General features: G+C 38.4%; 2 protein-coding genes and 2 long non-coding RNA genes across 4 annotated transcripts in view; 2 read left to right on the top strand and 2 right to left on the bottom strand.

Annotated features, from left to right (window-relative positions):
* Positions 1 to 1649: 1649 nt before the first annotated feature.
* Positions 1650 to 11571, bottom strand: LOC110066376 (transmembrane protein 198-like). Its single transcript, XM_089275589.1, has 8 exons — positions 11345 to 11571; positions 8116 to 8243; positions 7250 to 7334; positions 6654 to 6802; positions 5676 to 5787; positions 3562 to 3693; positions 2872 to 2933; positions 1650 to 2064 (listed from the first exon to the last, which is right to left on the bottom strand). Exons 1-8 carry the CDS (start codon positions 11460 to 11462, stop codon positions 2038 to 2040), a joined length of 813 nt encoding a protein of 270 aa, XP_089131715.1. The 5' UTR covers positions 11463 to 11571; the 3' UTR covers positions 1650 to 2037.
* Positions 11572 to 15370: 3799 nt separating this feature from the next.
* LOC110066368 (uncharacterized) overlaps positions 15371 to 22772 on the top strand; it is a 28835-nt gene continuing 21433 nt past the window's right edge. Inside the window, exons 1-2 of the mRNA XM_020773597.2 lie at positions 15371 to 16196; positions 21288 to 21566. Coding sequence (XP_020629256.2) covers positions 15449 to 16196; positions 21288 to 21566 — 1027 coding nt within the window. The 5' untranslated portion in view covers positions 15371 to 15448. The remainder of the gene's footprint in view (positions 16197 to 21287; positions 21567 to 22772) is intronic.
* LOC149102268 (uncharacterized) lies at positions 17037 to 18338 on the bottom strand. The gene is made up of 2 exons (XR_016202335.1): positions 18202 to 18338; positions 17037 to 17437 (listed from the first exon to the last, which is right to left on the bottom strand). It is a non-coding gene; the product is annotated as an uncharacterized LOC149102268 (long non-coding RNA).
* LOC149102269 (uncharacterized) lies at positions 18668 to 20351 on the top strand. Its single transcript, XR_016202336.1, has 2 exons — positions 18668 to 18803; positions 19246 to 20351. It is a non-coding gene; the product is annotated as an uncharacterized LOC149102269 (long non-coding RNA).

Below are 22772 nucleotides of genomic sequence, written 5' to 3' on the forward strand. Positions count from 1 at the left end.
AGATCTCGATCGTGTACTTTGCAAACAACAAAAAACACCACTCCACAAAAGGGTCACAAAAGGTGGCGTTCTATTTCATTCGTATGATCTATTTACCGACACCCGTTTCCACTTTGTCCTTACATACAATGAACGAGATCAAGTCACCAAGGAAGAAACTCGCTTTTCACTAATTGAGTACTTACAACGACAGAGGACCACAGATCGACATGAAAACAAGTAGTTCCGGGTAGTCGACTTGTCACGCAGCGGACAGTACTTTTATTATAAGACAGCCAGTCATTTTGAAGAGCGAGGAATCTTTTTCTCCTTACCCTTACATATGGTTGAAAACTTGCAGATGTATCAAACAGGATCAAAGGGATATGATGTTGTCGATGCTGTTAGCCCTCGCGGACCCTTCGCGGTTTATACGTTGTCAGGTGAAACAACTCCTCGTTCATGCGTGACATTGTTTACATTTCTGATTCCACCGCCGATGATTCACTGCATTGTGGATGAGGTTTATCCACTAGATCAATTTTTATAGTTCTCTGAATATTTTCATATTTTACCAGAACTTGGATCGCAAAGATTTTTGTTCTTCCTGATAAACACGGAGTAAATGACGTTAAATCCATCGCGGCTGGCTTTGCATTGTTGGGTGAATTTGATCCACCTTTATTGTCTGAAATAACATTCCCGGTTGGTGCTTAATAGATGACTTTTATCCATTTTGTAAAGCGATGTAACTGCTCCAATGATCAGCCAGTGCTTGATCTCTGACCACGAGGAGATATAGATAAACTCAGCTAAATCCCCGAACTAATGAAATCTGCTCAGAACTACGTACCCAACAGAACCAAGTGCAAACAAAGTAAACACGCGTAACACTCAATTTCAGGCTCTCTCTCTAGTCTCCTCAGACATAGGAGAGAACGACAGCCTGCGGTCAAGGTTGAAACACCCTGAAGAAACAGACCAATGGAAGTACCAAAAATTGTTATGGGGAATGAAAAAAGTGGGTTTTTACAACACTGTTTATCTACTTCTTATCTACTTCTTCTTTAGACTTATTTCCTGATAATTTAAAGCTATTTAATAAGAAATTATTATTATGCAAGTATTTGTTCAATTTTCACATATTTCAATAATTCTGTTTATAATTTTGACAAATGTTTTGAGGAACGCACAAAATACGAAATTGTTTAAGTGGAGTTTTATAAATATTTTTGGAAAAAGAGAACAACACTGCATCACTCACCTCCAACAAATCCTCTCAGTACTTTCAAAATGCTCTAAAATATTGCAGTCTTGAACATGGCAAATGCATATAACGAACAACAAAAAAAGCATATAATCAACCAGTTACGCATAATTTGTTCTTCTCTCCACTGAGACGAACAACATCCAGACCATGCAACTAGCATGTGACAACTATACCATGCAAATTGTTTTCACTATTATAGATTTTGATCATTTGGTCCGGAGAACGGTGATTTTCTTTCTTGTTGGAAATGGGGTGTTTGCTTTCCCAATTTTAATTACTCAGGCTTCATCTAGGGATCTGAAGCCCTAATAGTTGAGGTGTCTCTTTTACAGTTATGGGTCAGGTCTAACGAAAAGCATGTCTGAAATCAATAACATTTCCAAGAAAGTGGATACACAGCTCAGTTTCCATGGTTTATTGTGGAATTCAACTTTCTATTTTGTGTTCCTAGGATGTTTGGAACTTTGGAACTGTTTTACTTCATATTCCTGTATTATTTTTCTCACTCTAGAACTCCAGCACATTGAAATTGATCTAATTCAAGGACTGTTACAAAATAACAAAAACACAAAGATAAGTAACATTTTCACCTATGTGACAGCTTACTCAGGTCACCTTTTTTATAAAGTCACACAATCCGAAAGCTAAATTTTCGGCATTTACTTGACTAAAAAGTTCTCAAAAATCTAGGGTGTGGCACATCTCCAAGTGGCACATACACCTTGCACATTCTCAACTATTTACTGTTTTGAAGTTTTGAACACAAATCTTTCATCTCCAGGCAATAACTAGTCATAGTCTGTTAAAATTGGTTGCTGAAGAAAAGAAAAATATCCAAATTAGAATTAAAATCATGAATCTCAAGACAGTACTCTATTGTTGCTCTACTATGACCAACAAAAAACCCCTTTACAAGGAGAACATCCCAAGACTTTTCTGGCCCTTTTTGGCCTTCAATGAAGGTGCCGGTGGAAACCCCAAAATTCCCAACTCATTAGGCCTTAAAGATGATTTCCAGTCTGTACTGCACCGTCTCAGCAACCTAATGTTTATAAACATTATAAGTTCTTACTCGATGAAATGCAAATCGCTGTTATTCGTTACAAACCACATACTTTATCTTTGAGGCCTTTCAAATTCTCTTTCCTACAGCTTCATTGATTTTAACAGCTATGAAGTTGTTTTATCAAATGAAATGAGAAAGAATGAAGCATAAAGCTTCACATCGACAATGGCAGTTGACATGAAATTTTGAATTTTAAGTAGTTGCAAAATGTTCACATTTTGTGATGTCTTACATAACACAAAAACAAAAAAACGAAAGCAAACTCTCTCGAGTGTGCAGTACGGACTGGAAATCATCTTAAAGTATCCTCAACTGTACTGCAAAATTACTAGTCATTGATTCCCAACAACAAGGATTAGAAAATAAGCCTTGTCACATTAGTTGCAAAATACAGCTGCTGCATATCTCGAATTTTGGTAACATGAAGCAAGAAGAAGTATTGCTGCTACTCCTCCTGGATTTACAACAAAATAACAAAACCTTCATCACATGAGGGTTTGGTCGATAACATTAAATTTTGGTCCTTTTGTTGTGAATAACGGATGAACAATTTTACCTGGTCTGAGAAATCTCTCATAGGAGTTGCAACCCGGACAGCAGTTGGGCCTTTTCCATAAGCTGTCACAGAAAACATCCATGACAAAATAATTATTACCAGGTTGGTAAAGAATAATGATAACTAAGCTAGCTAACTGTCTGACTATCTAGTAACTAACTTGTCCTTGGACCTGGCCTAGGATGGCCCCATAAGCTTACAGCATTAATAACTACCATGGATAAACAAACTTTATTGTTATTGTTGTTGAACATGTAATCAAGAAAGAGGATATTTACAATTATTCCATGAGCAAGCATTGGATATGAGATAGCAGATAGTCAAGGAGGCTCGTAGTGCCGTGTTGGCTATAATCCTCTCATGAATATCCAACAAGTGCAAGTGGAATAATTGTTTTATTAAAAATGCTCCCAAAATATAGAAAACTAAACTAAAATAAAAATAAAAATGCCCCAAAAATCACGAGTACACTTACCATATTTACAGAGCATGGTATAATGGCTCATAACCCATGATGGCTACGCCAATGAAAACTCATCAAATTGTATTAATTGTATTTTGTCTGCTATTTGCCTTCCCATTTTACCTATCTGTGTTTACTGTGTTTAGTGTCTGTCTGTCTGACTGTCTGGCAGAATGTACATGTATAAATGTCTGATTGTCTATCTACATCTGTCTGTCTCTACTCACCTTGTCTATGATCATGGTCTTTTCCAGTCTTGAGAAACTGCACCACCATGCCAGCAATGAACATGATTGGAATCAGTGACACAACCAACCATGTGTACCAGCAGTGAGGCAGCATGGACTTGTTATAATGGCCTGCAAAATATAACGTATTACAAAAATCCTGGCTACAAAAGAGAGACACAATGCAAGTTCCTCTACATTTTCAACCAGGGATATGTTATAAAAATATGATTCTCTGTAAATACATTGAGGCCTGAATCTGCTCTTGACTACTTTTTAACTAAATAACCTGTAGTACAATTGAACACCCATATATGTTACTGGACACCCTCAGAATCAGATGAAGAGTCTGCACAGGATAGATGTATGCTTACAGGACTGGAGGTGTTGGGCTACTTGCAGGGTGTTAATAGCAAACCTTCACGAGGTTAGCAGGTTACTGACTAGCATAAGTCAAGGGCACAGTGACTGCAGAATAAACAGAGCTCTAGACATCTCTCTCAGGAGTATGCAACTCAAGAAGATGGCTTAAATTCAAGCAATATCCGTGCAAAATTTTTACCAAGATCTTGCCATGATTTTTGTGAGTTTCTGAATCTCAGCGAGATTTCCTACATCTTGCCGAGATTGGTGAGATCTCACCAAAATTGCCAAGATCTTACCATGATGTTGTGGGTACATCAAATCTTGGCGAGATCACGGCAAGATTGTCTACATCTCAGCGAGATTGCCAAGATCTCGCCGTGATATTTGAATCTTTCTAAATCTTGGTAAGATTTCCCGAGATCTTGCCGAGATTTTGAAAGACGCAAACATCTTACTGAGATTGCCTACATCTCGCTGAGATCTCCCCGAGATTTAGAAAGAATAAGAATCTCGCCGAGATCTTGCCAGAACTGCAAATATCTCACCGAGATCTCGCCAAAACTGTGAACATCTCCCCGAGAGTGGCAAGATTGTCGAGAATAGTTATAATCCAAGATCATTCTCAGAGGTTCTGCATTGAAATAAAATGCTTTGTGGTTCACCATTAGCCGTCTATTTTTCAGTTCGATTTCAAATGCGGGAAGCCCAAAAATGGAATAAGACGTTCCAACATGGATTGGTGTTATTTACCAAATTTTTATTTAACAAAGTTGAATGGAGCAACCTACTTTTTTATGGCGATGAAGAGACGCGTGCTAATCGATTTTTTAGATGAGAGTTTCGTTGATCATCTTGAAATTTTGGTTTGTCTTTAAGCCATTATCAGCAGGATAACCTTTGAGTTACTCAATAACCATTTCAATTCACTTGGGGATGATGACTCTTTTCATGACATCCGCTTTGAGGTGAAGTTGTAGCCAAGCCAAACGAATTTCTTGCGATTCTCTACGGCTGACAGATTTATTTAGACATCAGGTTAATTATTCTTGTTTGCTTGAGGTAAAGGATATGACGACCGAGAATAAAGGTTAGTTCTCCTGTATTTCTAGTTTCAGTAATGATGATTTTCCTCTCATTAAATGTAGTTGAATGTGAAGTGAAGGTGAAAGTGTCTGATACTGTTAAGCTTTTCTGAACTGTACATAACGGTCTTATCTGTCAATAAATCTGGTTGTTTTTGACATAGTGGAGTCGTATTTCAGTGTGTTTATTTGTCTGCTAGAGACTATTCTCTCAACGAATTTATGATATCTGCATTTTGACATTTTGACATCTTGACAGGATTGCAAAGAAAACTCCCAGTTTCTCGGCGAGTTTTTTTGGCCTCCAAGATTTTGATATATCAGCGAGATCTTACTTGAAATCTCGCCAAGAATCTCAAAGAGCTTTTGGCTGCAGAGATTTCAAGATCTTGGTGACATCTCAGCAAGAATCTCAGAGAGTTTTTGGCCGGCGAGATTGCCAAGATCTCGCCAAGATCTCAGCAATCTCACCGGCCAAAAACTTGCCAAGATTCCCGCCAAGATTCTCGCCAAGATTCTCGCCGAGATCTCGGTCAAAATTTTGCTGGGGTATAGGCATAAGTACAAATTTGAAAACTTTAAAAGGAAGCTTCTAATGATTTCATATTACATCTTCCTCTTACTTCTTTATTTCTTTTCTAGTCTTAAAATTATCTTCCCAATTACCATGCAAAATGTTGACTGAATAGTAAAGGGCTTTGCTGTTCTCCAAGTAGTAATCAATCCCATTGATGCTCCAGAAAGCTCCAAGAAATGATGTTGAGATCACAATTATCACCTTGAATTACAGAACAAGGAATCCAAGTTAGAACATGGCAGCCCATCCCTGGGAAGAATCCAGGATTTGGTGAAGGGGGTTCAGAGAATTGTCTGCCAAAGACAGATCTTTAAGGTGGGTCTGGGGACATGCACCCAGCTTTGAGATTTGGGATTTAGGTCCTCAGAAACGTGATTTCCAGCATTGAGGGATGATTGTTGGTTGTGTAATATCTTTGAAATAATCTCTGTTTTAAGCTATTTAAACAAGGGCTACACTTAGGTATTTACAATGCTGCTTACCCTCCTGATGACATAAATCCTAGTGGTCTCAAAAAATGATTAATTTGCTGCTGTCTTTTGGATAGAACTCTCACAGACTTCAAATTAAACACTGACTCCTTCAAGAAAAGTAGTTTTCTTTAAGTTTACATGCTCTGCTGGCAGTCAAAATTTTTGTGAACAATCACACAACTCCCTGATGAGCTGATGGACGAAAAGCTTCATGGCCTTAAGCTACAGCAGCTAAACTGAGAAATCCGTTGATAAAAAACTGTCACTTTTGATGCCACATACAATCTGAAAGGAGTATAAATAACACGTTATTTTACCAAATAGACACTGAAATAAAAAAGGCTAAAATAGCACAAGTTCTAGTCCAAGCCAGGCATTTAAAACCAGATAAAGACTCATGTCCATCGGTGTTATGTGGCATGCTATGGCACTTCCCCCAGTCTTAGTCAACACACCTGTTTCAGATGATAATGACCACAAAAAAAAAAAACAAAAAAAAGTGACTGGTAAGATCAAAATTTTATCAAAAGAGGTAACATAAAATCTAGTTTATAGGGGTTAAGTTAAAATACTTCCAATATAAAAATAGTGTACCTTCTGCATACAAAGAATAATTATTCCTCCAGCAAGAGCAAACGCAGAGAGAATGACATAAGGCAGCCAGTTGTGTTCAGATAAGTATTCTGAATGTTTGTACAGGAAAGGAAGAAAAGCCATGCCAATAAACCATCCCATGGTTGCTCCTGAAAAATTTGTAACAAAAAATTAACACAGAAATGACACAGTTTACAATCATTTCATCAGCCACAAGATGGATGGGTCAGATAGTGTGCAAGCCTTGCCAAGGTGGAAATTGAAGGCATGTATGCATAGGCAAGTACCACTGAATAAGGTCAGGTTTTAGTTTTCAATGGTAATTTTACAGGTTCCTGTACAGGGAGTAAGATGAAGATAGCCTAGTAAAAAATTTTGTGGTTTGATTAATTAACAAAGCAACAAAAATAGCCCTTTTCTTCTTGTGATTATTTGATTGCATTCATGAGACCTTTATTCCACAAACCCAAAGACTTACGCAAGTTTAGTAGTACACCTTTCAATCTAATATTAATGGATATATGTCTCAAATATGTTAGCTGAGACAGCCATAAGATTCTTGACTAACTTGTGTAGAAGATATAGGAAACACTTACCAAGAACGAAAAGTCCAACATAGAAAAGGCACAGTGTTAGCAGCCCAGCAATGAGCCCCACACCAGCAGAGATACCGAGAAATATCTGAAACAAGAAAGTAATGGAAATTTTTGCGTCAAAATTTCACGCTTGATTTGGACACAAAAAAAGGAAAGAAAAAAAACATTGAAAATAGAGATGGAAATGAAATGAACACAAGATCTCTAAATGCATGTACCCAGTGGCATATGTAAAGTTAAATCTTGAAGGTTTCATAGTTTCATATGTAATCAGAGCGCTAATCAAAAGAATTGCTCTACTTGTTGTGAATCAAAACAAGTAAACAGCTTTTATCAACAAATTTTGATCACCAAGGCTGAAGATATCCATGGCAAACAGTTTTTGGGTTCTGTTATTTCTGAATCACAGTAAAAACATGGTACCAGAAACCTATGTTACCATAACATCCTAGGACTTTCCCCTTGCATGACCAAGTGGGATGTCCCATCAAAAGGCAAGTCAGCCTGGAGTGGTACGAGTTCCTTTGTTTTGGAAGTCCCACAGGGCAACTTGCATCCGAGCATGGCTGATTTTGTACCAAGTGACCTGGTCTTGCAAAGGGCCTATTACATCCCTGTTTCCATAACATGAGGTAACTGTGGTATTCACCACAGGTTAAACCCAGCATTTTGTTGGACTGCTGACACAGTTTATCAAATTTATACCTATTTGAAGATTCCTGGATGGGCAAGGACACTGCAAGTGTAGAGGGTGCTCCTCAACATCTGTAATATTGCCATTTGTCACCAAAGTAAGCAGTTCGAAAAAGCAATGAATATGCCAAGTTTTTATCATCCTACTGTTTACAATAATAATATTGTCATACCTGGTGTCTATACTCCAGAGTTTTTCCAGACAGCTTATCAGTGAGGTATTCATTACACAATACATAAGTGAGGAAAAATGCCACCAGGAAACCAGAGAGGAAGAGGATAAATTTGAATAACCGGTATCCTGAAATAAAATGTGCAAGTTAAGCACATTACAAATGTCACTCATGAGACCTTACAGATCTTACAAACAACTTAAAATGATTTTGGCAAAGATACTCACAAGCAGCATTTCCAATACACGTAATTTTTGAAGTAGGTAACAGCTGATTAGTGTAAGACATTTGCAGACAGCAGACTGCAGAATTTTTAACTGCAATCGAAGCGGGAGGGGGGTGGTGGTGACTCCCAAATAAAATAGACGGGGGTGCTGCTGGTACCTTCTACCTGAAGGAAAGACCTGATGCCATCTGTTTTCAATCGTAAATGCATTAGTGTGGTTGGGGCCTCATGAGTATATAAAGCGGTCATGTGTAATTCAGATGCTTGAGCCGAGTATTACGTCCACTGAACATATAGGGCCGAACTCACACACGACTGCTCTCATGTGGCTTTGATAGCTCAGTTGGTAGAGCATTGCACCGGTAACGCAAAGGTCGTGGGTTCGAATCCCGTTCAGAGCCTGAAATTTTTTCAGGTCATTTTTCCAGTAGTGTTATGGCTGCACTCGCATCCTTCATTCTTTCAGGCTAATCTAACCTGAGTGATAATCAGGCTAGCCCAAACGCTATTTCAAAATGTAAAGAAAGTGCTGTTGCATTGTCGTGTGGCAGACAAATGGCATTCAGTGTGTGAGAAATATTTCAAGTCCCCACATGCCTCATGCATGTTAATTTGTCCCTATGTGTATATCTTATTTGTGGACCATATCCCTTAAAGAATTTCAAACATGATTGAACTAAATCCTGGCTGTCTTACAAAACTGAAAAAAATTGATATTTGTTACATGAAACAATAATTTGACTCTAATCATGCAGATGTCAATGTCAGTTTGACCAATGCAGATAGGAAAAGGAGAGAAAGAAAAGAAAACAGTAATCATTCATAACGTCTTACTAGTCTCACTTAGAGTATGTTCAAGCTGTCGGTCAGCTTTTTAGGGTTCACCCAGCAGAGGTTTGTTCATGCCAGGCATAGTCAATCGATAAACTGATAATCAATAATAATCAATAACAACCAATATCACTAGAAGATTGAAATCGATTGGTGATAGCAATCGATGAAAATCCATGAAGAAAAAAAGTTGCGAGTTATCGATTGCCGATAGTAATCGACAACAATTGAGTCATCGATTAGTATCGATTATTATCGATTGTAATCGGAAATTATTTTTGTCCTTTCACAAGTTCCACTGATGATATGTTTGACAAAACTTGTAATGGTTTTATTGAGTCACTTCATCATAGCCTGCATATCTTTTACAATCATTGACAAAATACTGGTAACAGCTGCAGGAATGAAAACAATTGAAGGGTTTCGTGCAAAAAGGGCGTATCTGACATTTTGGGCCGATTTTTATTTTTTGCAGGATCGAGCTCATTTTTGGCACTGACTTGTTTTGACATGAAAAGCATCGTTGCATAATTGTTTTTGTTGATTTGCGCTTCGTTTTCGAGAAATAATGTATGCAAAAACCTCAGTTTTCCAAGGGTATCTTTTGGATATCTTTTGTTGAGCGAAAAACAAAAGAAACCTTTGTTTTGCTAAACGATGAAGTCACCGAAGCATGGTACAGTATTCGCCGCTAGTTTTATTATTCATATAATTACACAGTTCTCCTACTGTTGCTTCGTTAGCGCAAGCAAATAAGGCGCTGAACTGGCCATCCTTGTTTCTTTATGATTTATCATTATCTCTTCGGTGTTTTTCTTTAAGCAATAGACCACAAGTTTTTATGGTTTATAGGCTGATAAACCACACAGGATTTTGGAAGAACATGAGAAGAATTTGTAAATCACTTGCCTGCGTGATTTACGAATTCTTCGTAAATCATAGCTCTAATTCTTCGTAAACCATAGCTGATTGACCAATCAGAGCGCGCCCATTCATTTAATTACGGTATATAAATCTTATTAAACTGTTATTTTCAGGTTTCCTACCATTTAAAGGTAATTTTGTACGTGGGCAAAATAACTCAAAATAGCTTGATTGAGCCCCTTTAAGGTATTAAAGTTTCCTTTTGAGAAGCATTTTCTGTTACTTTAAGTTCAAAGCTCATTTTCTCAAAACAAGTCACTTTTGCATTTGAGAAAAGATATCTCGAGAAGGATTTAAAGGCCAAGTTCATATGTCACATTTCTGCCGTGTTGAATTCAATTCAATTAAGTGAGGCAGAAATGCGACAGTGGATTCATATGTCGCACTTGTGTCGCACTTAATTCAGAATTTATACTGTCGGGTATGTCAGCCAGCGGGAGATGTTTTAAATGTAGAGTATTCAATATGGCAGACGAAAATATTGGTGACAAAGGACTTTAATTTTGCGAAAAATTGTCCGCCAATGGAACAAGAAGGAGAAGGCTGACAACGGAGCAGTATGTGGTGCAATATGTTCAGGTTGCAAGGGGTCGAGAGCGGCCAAGTTTCCGCTTTTTCTTTGGCAGGAAAACATTTACGCATGCTCAATACATTAACATAATGTACACATTAGATTCGACACGGCAGAAATTCGAGGTCTGAATCAGTGTCGCATTTCTGGCGGATACTGCGACAAGACCAGTCAAACATGCGGCAGAAATGCGGCAGCCGATTCAGACGTTGAATTTCTGTCGAATTTAATTCATTGAATTGAATTCGACACGGCAGAAATGCGACGTATGAACCGGGCCTTAGCTCTTGACCTCAAATTTTCAAGATTTTCAAAATGTTCACTGGGTTAATTGATATGAAAGAGGGAGTTTGCCATAGAATTATTAGGATGGAAGTTATCAAAATAAATGTTTCACAATTAAGATTGCGCAGTTTTAGATGGTTGTCAGAACTCCGCATTTTCAAATTTTGCAAAATCCCTCATTACTCGATCGTACTCGTTTCGGTGGTATCGTTTCGGTTGGTGGCTACGTTTCGGTCGTTTTGGTGATTTCGTCTCGCTCGTTTCGTTTTGGTCGTTTCGGTGGTTTCGGTGGTTTCGTTTTAGTCGTTTAGATTTGTACGTTGCTTCGGGTTTTAATAAATGCCAGAAGGAAGACCAGCAAATTTGATTCCAATGTTTCTTTTCTTGCTTACCATAAAAGCAAACAGTAGTTCCAAGTACAAGGCTGACTCCGGCCAGAATACAACCTTGCACGTCATACGAGTTGTGCAGCTTGCAATTATCGGCATCTGATTCCAGACTTATAGCCATCGAGAAACCGTTGCCTTCAAGGAACACAACTTTTGTTTCCAATGAATCAAGAGTGTTACTTTGCAAAATAGGCCCTTTGCAGGATCCGGTCACATGGTACGGAATTAATTACGCTGGGACGTAAGTTACGCAGTGGGCTGGACTGGTAAGAATTCCTTTGTTTTGGAAGTCCCACTGCGTAACTTGCGTCCCAGCATAATTAATTCCGTACCATGTGACCGGATCGTGCAAAGGGTCTATCCTGCAGGATTCAGCTGGACACTGAAAGCTCCGTTTTTCCCATAATAATTTTAAATGAAAGCGGAAGTAAGATTGTGCCAAGGGCGTCTTTTACCACACCAATGTGTTTTTGAAAGTATCCGTTTTTGTCTCACCCTGGTCTCAACGTAGCCTGTGTGGTAGGCGTCCGAAAGGGAGGGGTTAGGGGAAAAAATGAGCGCGCGAAGCGCGTGATGGTAAGCGACACCGTCCCTCCTTGAAGTGTGCTCGATCTTCCCGCGCTCATTTTGACCCTTTCCCTCCCCTTCTACGGCCTGCCACGCAGGCTAGTCTCAACGAAAACGAAGCAAAATATTTTCGCCCACACTCAGGTTTTCGGTTTATTTTCATCTGTCCGCATTAATACATTTTCGTATGAAAACGCATACTCTTTAGTACGTTTTCGCCTGTCGTCCACAATAATGGTGATGGGAAAATGCTTAAGGTATCCGTTTCAAATGTAAACCAGTAGTGTGGTCGGGACCTCATGAGGATATAAAGGCTTTCAGGAGGGTGTCAGAAGACAGCTGGTCTGAGACGGGAGTATCGGGGGTGCGGGAGGGAACTCCCATATCAAAAGGAAGGGGGTGCTCGTCGTACGTTTGAGGGGTTGAACAGGATCTTGGTACCTCTGAGGGGTTCTTTTTATTGGAGTCCCCCCCGGAATTGAGAACTTACCATAGTGCTCTTCAACGCCTTGAATTCAACGCTCTAAGATTTTAGGTTCAAGTTTTACGGAGTCACCCTTCAGTACACTTTCAGTACACTCTCATTTTCTCTTGTTCAGTATTAACCCTCCGCCCTCGCCTCGTTTTACAACTACCCTTGGAAGAAAGCGGTGAGGACAAGAAAATAAAGCAAGAGTATGCTGAAATCTGATACCAGGTATGCAATCAGATCAAGAAATTTTAGAGCGATGCAAATTTACCGTTTCCATTTATCTGTAGTTATTGTCAACTTTATATCGGCTCTTTTGTTTCAAAAATTTTGTAACCGTGAAAAGGAGAGTCAGCTGTTATTGCCAACGACGCGAGAAACCTCTACAGATACTATCACGTGGCAGACACTGGCTTTCCCTTATTTTTCGAAAAGCCCAGTGACAGTGGGCAAAAGCAGTGAAGGAATACAACGTCCAAAAACAACCAACGCTAACCTCGAAAACCTTGCCAAGGTCTCCAGGCAAATCGAATGCTTATAGCAACATTTCCGACCAAATCAAGTTTGCACCATGCCATGGTAGCTATTTAGGGTTTCCTTTACAAATCGACCTCTGCACTTTGCTGGTGCGATAGTTACATCTTATCTTACCATTTTGGTACGGTTCACTTCCGTGGCATATCAGCCGAGTTTGGTCGAAGTCAAAATACCCAAGGCGGGACCAAACGAGCGGTAAGATTAGGTAGTTACCGTACCCAAATTGGGCCATAAATCCGACCATATCGGGTCAGTGACTTGATATTGCAGGATTTCAGAACAGTAGACACGGCTTTTGATTGGTCTATAACCAATTTGCGTACGGTAATAATACCATTACATTACATTGCTTTATTTACCCTCGGATTAATCAACCAATCACAGCACGCACAGCGGTTTCATTAATTCCTTCTCTTCTAGTTAGGCAAGAAAAATAACTGGCCAAATGTAGCTTTTTCAAGCACATTCTAGGGTATGAGACAGGGTATGCTTTTTACCGTCACACCCAAAATTGACTATTACGCTCCTAATTATGCAGTAAAAACTATTTCTCATTCATCGTCCTCTTGCTAAACAAAACGCCATTTTCCCATTACATTAGCAACGAAAAAATGCAAACAAGTTCTAAAAGAACAAAAAAATATAAATCTTTTTATCACAAAATGGCACTATTATGTCGGCATTTTGCGCCAACCCCTAGCACATTTCGATCTAATACTCTTTCGCTTTAGTGCAGAGATTTTGCTTCATTGCAAAGAATCTTCCAGGGTGCCTTAGAGACTCGCCCTTTTGTTTCCAGTTTTGATGCGAAACATTACCGTTTCTTGGTTTTTGCGATAAAAAGTGCCTACAATTGCTCGTCACCGGGGTAAAAGCACCGTCTCCCTTTTTCGTGTCTTATTTGTTTCGCATTTTTTAGAAAATGTTTTGCAACAAGTCCCCTTCGAGCCAGTATTGCATTGTGCATCTCTTGTTATATCGTTCTCCAGTTCATGTATAGCCTCCGCTCTTTGGGCTGGTAACCTCTAGAGGAGCGGCGTATAACCGGGGAGAGCGCCGAGGGACGGCAGGTCAAGCAAGAGGGTTAGGGTTGAGTGGTGAATAGGGGGAAGTTGCCATTACCATTATTGACAGCTAACCGTACACAGTCTAACCTAACCATGGTGCTTGTCAGGCTGACTAGATTGCTACTGAGGCTCACTCCCCACGTGTCACTCCTCATCCACCGTGAAGCACCATCGCCAATAGGTCACTTTCGACATATTAGAATTCAGCTTGATAGTGAGGCTTAGAGGACACAAACAAAAGAAACGAATAAACATGGTCATTCAAATTCCTTTGTTTGTGTCCTCTAAGCCTCGCTGCCATTCAGAATTTTGATATATCGAAAGTGGTCTTTCATACCCAAAAGACATTATTCGCAGCCCCCTCCTGTGTTTTATCAATTACTGAAGAGCCCCTCCCTCCTCCAATCAGGGTCTCTTAAAGTAGAAATCCATTGCTCTTCGAAATGTTAGAAATGATGTTTCTAACCCTATGACATAAACTCTTGTAGCTTGATTAAGAAAATCACACAAACAGCGGTGATAGACATTGTATTCCAATGCATTTTAATACAGGACTTGACGTTTCATACGCTAGTCAACATACATTTTCAAAAGTGACCGTTACTAATGTTTGAAAACTATTTATATCGTAAATATTAGAGGTCTGGAACCTAAACTGCAGCAGTAAGTTAACCTGTCTAAACGACATGAGGGGTAACTGAACAGCTAGTAAAGCAACAACATCTCACTACGGACACTGACATTTAGGGAAGGCTTTAGCTCTTGATTGAACGGTGTCTCTTAAATTTTGCAATGAAGGTCAGTTTGAGGACGCTAAAATGTCAAAATGATCCCATTTTATGTTGTGACCGGTGGTTTTCACATGATCAGCAATGGCTGATGAATGGTCACCTCTAGCGGGGACCTTGAAATGTTCTGTTTTTCTGTCATGGAGTCTTCGTTTTGTTTTGCCAACGTAAAATTCATTACCGTTCCAGCAACCAGCTTTATAGATTACTTTAGCGATTCAAGCGATTATTGTATGGAAAAAAAGATTTGATGCGGCGTGTGTTCTGGAATATGATCTTGAGGTTGACGAAAGGGTAGGTCGGGATTTAGTTGCCGTGAAGACCTGAGTAGGGTAACAGGATTAAGACATCTTTTGGGGGAACTGTAACTTGAGCAGGGTTATTTGGCTTGTTTTTATTCTTGTTCTTTGTAACTCTGTTTTGTGGTTTGAATCATTATACTGCAACACTGAATGAATTAACTGTTAGAGAGCTGAAATTTAAGGGTAAATGGCCTTGAAGACAAATCTGTCAAATCTCGCCCTCAGAATTCGTCCCCAAGGTCTTCTCAGACTTTAAACGCCCGTTATTACCCAGCCCTCTGGAGGGAAAAACAATCCCTTGGAATGCTTTTTCCTATTCACTTCCGCGTAGTCATGGAACGATTACCTATAATCATCTCCTTCTGTTTGTAAAAAGCATGGCTCACAGCAGGCAGGGAGGTGGGAATATACAAAGTTCTATGTGCCAAATTAGGAAACAAGTGCCGGGAAATCAGTTTGCTACGACAGGTAGTGCTTGTGTTCTAACCTGGCCTTGGAAACTAGAAGAACGTCAGGGACAGACAACAACACAGACCGCAACGGCAGCGGAAACATTTTTGGTAACTACAAGTCAGGTTGTCAACAAATTAGATTTGAACTCCAACACAGCTTGGAAAGCTGACTTCTTAACCATCAGGAAATCGCTGGGTACTGAAAGATTTAGTCTAAACAACGTCCCGGTTTATGAAGTGGCTACTCCAAGTCAGGAAATAACTCTAATCTTGATTCCTACAGATGCTTTACGCAAGCAAATGAAGTGGTCACTATTCCGAGGAAATCAATTTCAGTCTGTACGTTCTCAGCTCTGCTATCAAAGAGGAAGTGATTCGGAGTTTAAAGCATCTGATCCGAAACAGCTCCTTTACTGCTATGTGCTGTCGGAAAGTTCCTCGTCAAACAACAAGTTTTCTCTCCAGTGTTACCTACTATACTTGGATGAATGCGGGTCATATTTCCTTCAAACCCATGGGAGCAAAGCTAAATTGAGAACAGCCGAAGATTTCCCGTCTACCGAAAAACCAAAGGGCTCGGTAATTTTGAGCGAGGACGGCTACATTGTAGGATTTTTGGCATTCAGCGACGAGGATGAGATTCTTCCATTGTTCTTTCCACGAAATGTGCAAGGTAAGCAATTTTCTTGGCAAACTTTCTTAACTGACTGCTTTATAGTAATAAGAAAGTTGAGGTCACATTTTCTAGATACGTGGTCTACTGTTGCCGTGTGTGTTACCATTATGTTGCAATTTATTTTTCACACAGTACGTAAGCGTGTTCAATTCTTGCGTGAAACCTCCGCGGAAGTTACAGTAAGAGTTTGACGTGGTTGTTCTAGTTGTGGAAGCATTTTGCATGTGAGCGAGCGCGATGTGGGACACAACTACTAAATAATCACTTTGGGGGCAGTTACTTGGGCAACGTCCACAACACAAAATTAATATTTATACCACTGCTGTAATATTATCTCAAAACGTTGCATGCAAGTTTCGCGTAAAACTGAACGGTGTAACAGCTTGGCCAGATACCCTTGTGAGATGACTTTAAGAATTCCTAGGAATTCCTAGGAATTTCCTAAGAATTCCTAGGAAAAAATTCCTAGGAATTCCTAAGAATTCCTAGGAATTCCTAGGAATCTAAGGTGTGAATTTTCACGGTAATTCGGACTCGGAATTCCTAGGAATTCCAAGGAATTCCAAGTTTACATAGAGCTGACTTGGAATTCCTAGGAATTCCTAGGAATTCCAACTGAAATATACTCACGTTGAAAATTCCTTAAAATTCCCAAAAATTCCTAGGAATTTCTGAGAATAACTTGGAATTTGTAGGATTTTTTGAGAATAGGTTGGAATTTTTGGGAAAATCTGAGAAAAACTGGGAATTTTGTATCATTTGTAGGTCAGACAAAATTTTGATGATAAATGCCTAGCATTAAAATAACAAATAAAGTCACTGATATCACATCAAACAGGTTTTAAATGAGTGGTTTATTACATTGGCTCTCATGAATTTAAACATAAGAATAATCATCCTGTTTCTTTTTCATTACATCAAGAATCAAAAGTAAAACTGAAAACAGATATGAAGGTCAAACTTTTACATGTTTGATAAAAAGAGAACTTTTTCAGATAATTTACTTTTTTAGATTACAAATCCAACAATTTTCCATACACAAGATTTTACCTTAAATTATTGTTATTGTGTGGAACATATCTGGATTTTCATGATTGTAAGGAATCAATGATAAGAACAAAACTGAGACATTCCTTAAAATTAAAAAAAGGCTGAGTTTGGGCAAACTTAGCTGCTGTTCAGTTATTTCTGTTGATTCTGCAGCAAGCCTCTTCATCTTCATCTTTGTTGTATGACACCTAAAACAAAATTAAAAAGATACATTACACTGCGATATATATGAGGTACTGTAAGACTAAGATCCAAATATTTATGTGCTCACAGTTTAATACATGCAGCTAATTAAGGCCTGACTGTAAGCTGGTTGAAATGTTAAAAGAGAAGACTTGATAATTGTGAAGGTGCTTGTATACTATTGATAAATATGTTACATAAATCTTGAGTTTACAGCAGACTAAATCAAGGTTTTCCTTCTTCTATAAGTGTATCAACAACTCTCGAATTGGAGGATATATATCACGGTTTTTAGCCAAATTTAGACATTAGAAATATTAAAAAAGACACTTAAAACATTAAAGGAACATTGAAATAATAGAGTAAACGCAAAAGAATATACGGATGGACAAAATTGAAGATCAACACGGATTGCCATACAGTCAGGCTGAAACACACAGGAGACATATCAAACTCATGCAGACTGTGGCTGCCTCGTTGAAGTTTTCGTCAAGAACTTTGACTGGGATCAGCGAGAACTGCTATATTTGTTTCGTTTGAACAAGTGTGGCGAGAGAAACGACTTGTTATTCGCAAATCAAATTGTTTAGGCATGCCCTCTGGGCAACCTAAATTGTTTCAACCTAGCTTTAGCCAGAATTCATTTCATGCCATGACTGAGTGACCCACTCGTGTATGATTCGTGATGACAAAGTTCATTCAAAAGCTTTTGTCTAAATAAAAGAAGTTACTTTGTATAATATAGGGTTACTTGAATTTGATTACTCACCAAATAATTTTGTATACAGCTAATCTGCCCTTTGAATTTTTCCCTGTTGAAACATCCACAGTAAGACTTTCTTTTAGCTCCAAATCTTCGCCAAGAATAACATGTTTCTCATTAATGACACTCACGCTGTTTTCTTCTAGTCACAGGACCGCAGAAAAAACCATTTTGATATAATTTTGGAAGTGAAATCTACTAATACGCACGAGCGATCAACCGTTAACGCTAAATTCAAAGATGGGCGCCAAAAGAGAATGACTAACGCGATCTTTGTCACGCTCAGTCACGAGGATAGTCACGTGAAAATTCGCGTGCTGTGATTGGTTCAGTTGATCAGTTGAGGAGAGAATGGAAACTGGAGAAGGAGAGAGAGACTGGCAACAAGGTTGCCAGTCCAGTCGCTTTCGAGAGTAACTCTGCTTCCCTTTCCACGCTGTGTTGGTGGTCTTTTGAAAGATGGGTCTTGCTTCAAAAGGAAAAAACTACACAAACTTTTTACGAAGAAATCGAGGAAACTGGAACGTACTTTAACTAGTTGATCTGTTCCCGACGGTTGTCAAGATAACAAAGGATCGTGAGGCACATAAATCAAGTTCACTGCAAAAGTAAGGAATCCAATTTTATAGGGATTTTCTGTTATGATAAGCTATAATTCTAAATAAATCAAACTAAGCAATGCATTGTGTGCTCTTTAAAAACCCCAAAAGCCGAAATTCACCTAAAAGGTTTCAGATCGACCTCAGAAAACGAGATATTAATTCTGCAAAATAAGCTTAAGCTTGTTGTAAGTCCACCAAATCTGTTTTGAGAGCCCACGTGTTTCAACACCCAGTCAGCACGATGCAGCAAGTAGAAATTTGCAATGCTTATCATGTTTTCCTTTGAATTATTTATAAGGATTAACATTATATGAGATCTATAGTCTTTTCAATACATCAAGATGTAGGTTTTTTTTATTTGTCATTTATTTATGTCAGTTATTTATTTGTTTCCCACTGACTCATAATCTTTTTTATTCTTTTGATTTTGTTGTGTCATGAATTAAAGTGACCGCGAGGACAAGGAAATACAAGAAACATATTGATGATCCCACTATACCCATACCAAAATCTACAAGATTTGACCAGTTGATGTCATCTCCCTCTCTTGCATCACTTTTTCCTGGAGATCATTTCCAGCACCATGAACAGAACACCTCAGAGTTTTCGGCTCGCCAGAGGGAGATGGCTGTTGACAGAAATGTTGTGGATGACTTTGATGGACTATGGAGTCAACCTTTATGCAAGAATTGAAGCTTCACAGAAGCATTTGATGAAATTGAGTTGCCTATACACTGTACCTGAAAAGACCACAGAAATACCAATTGATGTAATACACACAACAACTCAGATTTGTCCACAGACAGTGATTCAGATAATGATGTTGAAGTTTCTAGTTCTGACTCCTCTGAAGAAATTGAGAACTCTGACACTGACGGCCATTCACTGGACTCCCCTGATGAAAGTGAAACTAATTGTTCACAAGAAAAGAACATTTTCTGCCAAAGAATATGCCTGTATGGCTATTCTGGCCTTAATTTCAAGACATTGTATGACAATGAGAGGCTGCTAAAGATATCCTTGTTTTAATGAAACTATGGGTAATTTGTCCAGAGAATGTCACAGTACAGTTTTGCAAATTTACAGCAAGTGTGTGGAAACTGTGAGCTTTTCATTTCTGACATCTGTGAGAGATGTCTTCCTCTTTTTCCTAAAGTCATAAAGGATCAAGTCAAAAATTGTTCAACAGTGGGCTGTGATGGGTATGTGTGTGAATCTACAATTATATTAAATATATACATGCATATATATACTTTTGGTTTTATTGAAATTGTAAATAATATATATACATTTATGCTGACAGGAATTTTTTGCCTAATCTATTTATCAGATCTGAGAGCATCCATTTTTCTATCAGTTAAGCTCTGGGTGTTTGATTTAAGGGTCCATACGGGCACATATACACTAACAAATCAGGTTGGATCTAAAAAGCAATGTTATGAGTGCTATAGTTTTATGTTGAGTTGTCAGACTTAAACTGGAATTAATGTAGTAACATTTGTTTGGAAATAATTACCTTGGAGCTTGACAACAATAAAAAGGTATGGAACTCCAGGGAAATGATCCTGTTGATTTTTACTAATTCACAGAAACTGATTCATGCACTGAGTTCATCTTTAATTTTGACATTTTGGGAAATTTATAGAAATTTCAAACACAATATTTCATGTGTTTTAGCTGTTCCCAAAAATTCCCAGTCATACTTTTCACTATTCCCAAATATTCCCAGAAATTCCAAGGTCTTGGATTAAGCATAATTTGCATGGCTTGGAATAACTTGGAATTCCTAGGAATTCCCAATAATTCCCAGTCATACTTCCACTATTCCCAAATATTCCCAGAAATTCCAAGGTCTTGGATAAAGCATAATTTGCATGTCTTAGAATAACTTGGAATTCCTAAGAATTCCTAGGAATTCCTAGGAATTCCCAGACTACTGGGAATTTATTTCGCAGGGGTATTTACCCCTCTTCGGATGAAGTTTGGCTTTCTCGTGTTTCAGGGGAAACTAAGATACCTTACAGGGTGGTTTCAAATCGTTGCAGCACGAAACATAAATTTACCAATTTTGCTTATCCATCTGTCGGTTTTGACTCAAATACATAACACCAAATAAAATTGAACGAACATCAAAAACAAACCAATTACATTCGCAATGCTACGTAAATACAATAGGTGTCTCTAAAAAAAAATTTAATTTAATAAGACATGATGAGAAATTTATCAGACATTGGTCATCCAAATAGCAGAGATTACCCCAAAATACTTAATAAGATTTCTTCGTGTACTAGCCAGATTTTTTTTGTATTTTACTCTTTTACAAAAGCACTATTTAACAAAAATAAAAAGATTGTTGTAAGGCAATGCCGAGAACAATTGAACATAGAAAGTTCCATGATCCGAAGTGTCTTAACTTAACTAAATTACAATAATTGTAATTATTGTGCAATGGTGTCCGTGAAGTGTTCTTCCACTCAAACACCTTTGCAGATGATAACCAGCCACTGCAGGTAATGATCAGCCCAGAAGACACTGGCACGGATGGTGAGGCATCACAGAGAAGTCATGCTTCAGGAAATGGGGATGTCAATCGAAACAAGAATAAGAAGAATGTACTCCCTCCTTGCAGCATAGAGACATCAAGAAAAGGCGAACTAAAAGGTTCAGACGAGTTTGAAAAATACAGTAAAACACCAACTGGAGATGCAGAAGAGGATTTACTGCCACCCCGTGAAGATCCAGATCAAGACATGGAAATTGAGGAAAATGGTAAGTGTTCTTTTGCATTCACCTTAACACATACAGAGCAGTAATCTAAGTAAGCAACCAATACTGTCCGTCTTTCGCCTGCTAAGGAGACAACTGGTATTTTACCTAAAATTGTGTAGTCTTTATTAAATGACTGAGAAAATTACTTCATTGTTATTGGCTGAGAGCAGACCAATTTATCATTAGTTTTTAATTTGCACCGCAGTGAAAATTTGACAAGGGTGACGGGCAGAATGAAGATGTCTTAGACATCAACTAGTCCACTAACCCCATGGCTTTCCAAACCTCTTGCTGGTAATGTTTTTGGGAAAGAGTCATTGATTGGGTTACAGTAACTGACCTTGATCAAAATGCCATGGGTTCACCCAGCTAGTCAAGCGTAAAAGAAAACACACGTTTGCAACAAATTATTTTGTTTTTAAAGTTTGTATAGGTAATCATACGGTTTTGAGTTCAATTTGGAATGAATTTGCACAAGTGAGTTTTTCAAAAAGCTGAAATTGCATGAGCCGCTTCAGCGGGTGCAATTTCAGCTTTTTCAAAAACTAACAAGTGCTAATTAACTCCAAATTGAACAAGAAAATCCCATATGATTACTTATTAATAATATAACCATGAAAAAAAATTGCGTGGAGGAAATGCCAGAAGACCTTTCTTGAAGTCATTTTTCCTCATTTGAGAAAACTTTTATCAAAGTTTCTGCACTAAATTTTCGTCATCATTTTATGTGATATCATTGGCTTAGAAAATTTCCTATTTTCTTTCAGCCAATCATAATCTAGATTTACGATGTGTAATTTGCACTGGTGTAAGTTTCACTTTTTGCACTGATGCTACACTTTTTGCACTGGTGTTACACTTGGACTGCACATCTCCCAGCCAATCAGAATCGAGTAATTTTTTTCATGTATATTATTATTTGTGTAATTATGACCATATAAATGTTTTTGATTGGCCCTCGATTGACAGTTTCTTGGGCAGTTTAACAAGCTGAAATATAAATTCCACTTACAGATGGCTACCACACAATTTAATGTCAGTTCTGAGAATCTGGTAACACAAGCAAGTCACAGAACTTTAGTCAAATGTTTGGCAAGTCTTGGCACATTAAATTTCCTAGCAAATACTTCACAGAGTGCAGGTTTCTTTTTCAAGGCTATCATCTAGATGTGGGCTTATGGAGAAGATGTCCATTTTGCTGTCTCA

The sequence above is a fragment of the Orbicella faveolata genome, unplaced genomic scaffold, assembly GCF_042242905.1.
Source record: "Orbicella faveolata isolate gen_17 unplaced genomic scaffold, um_ofav_v1 contig_36, whole genome shotgun sequence".
NCBI lineage: Eukaryota > Metazoa > Cnidaria > Anthozoa > Scleractinia > Merulinidae > Orbicella > Orbicella faveolata.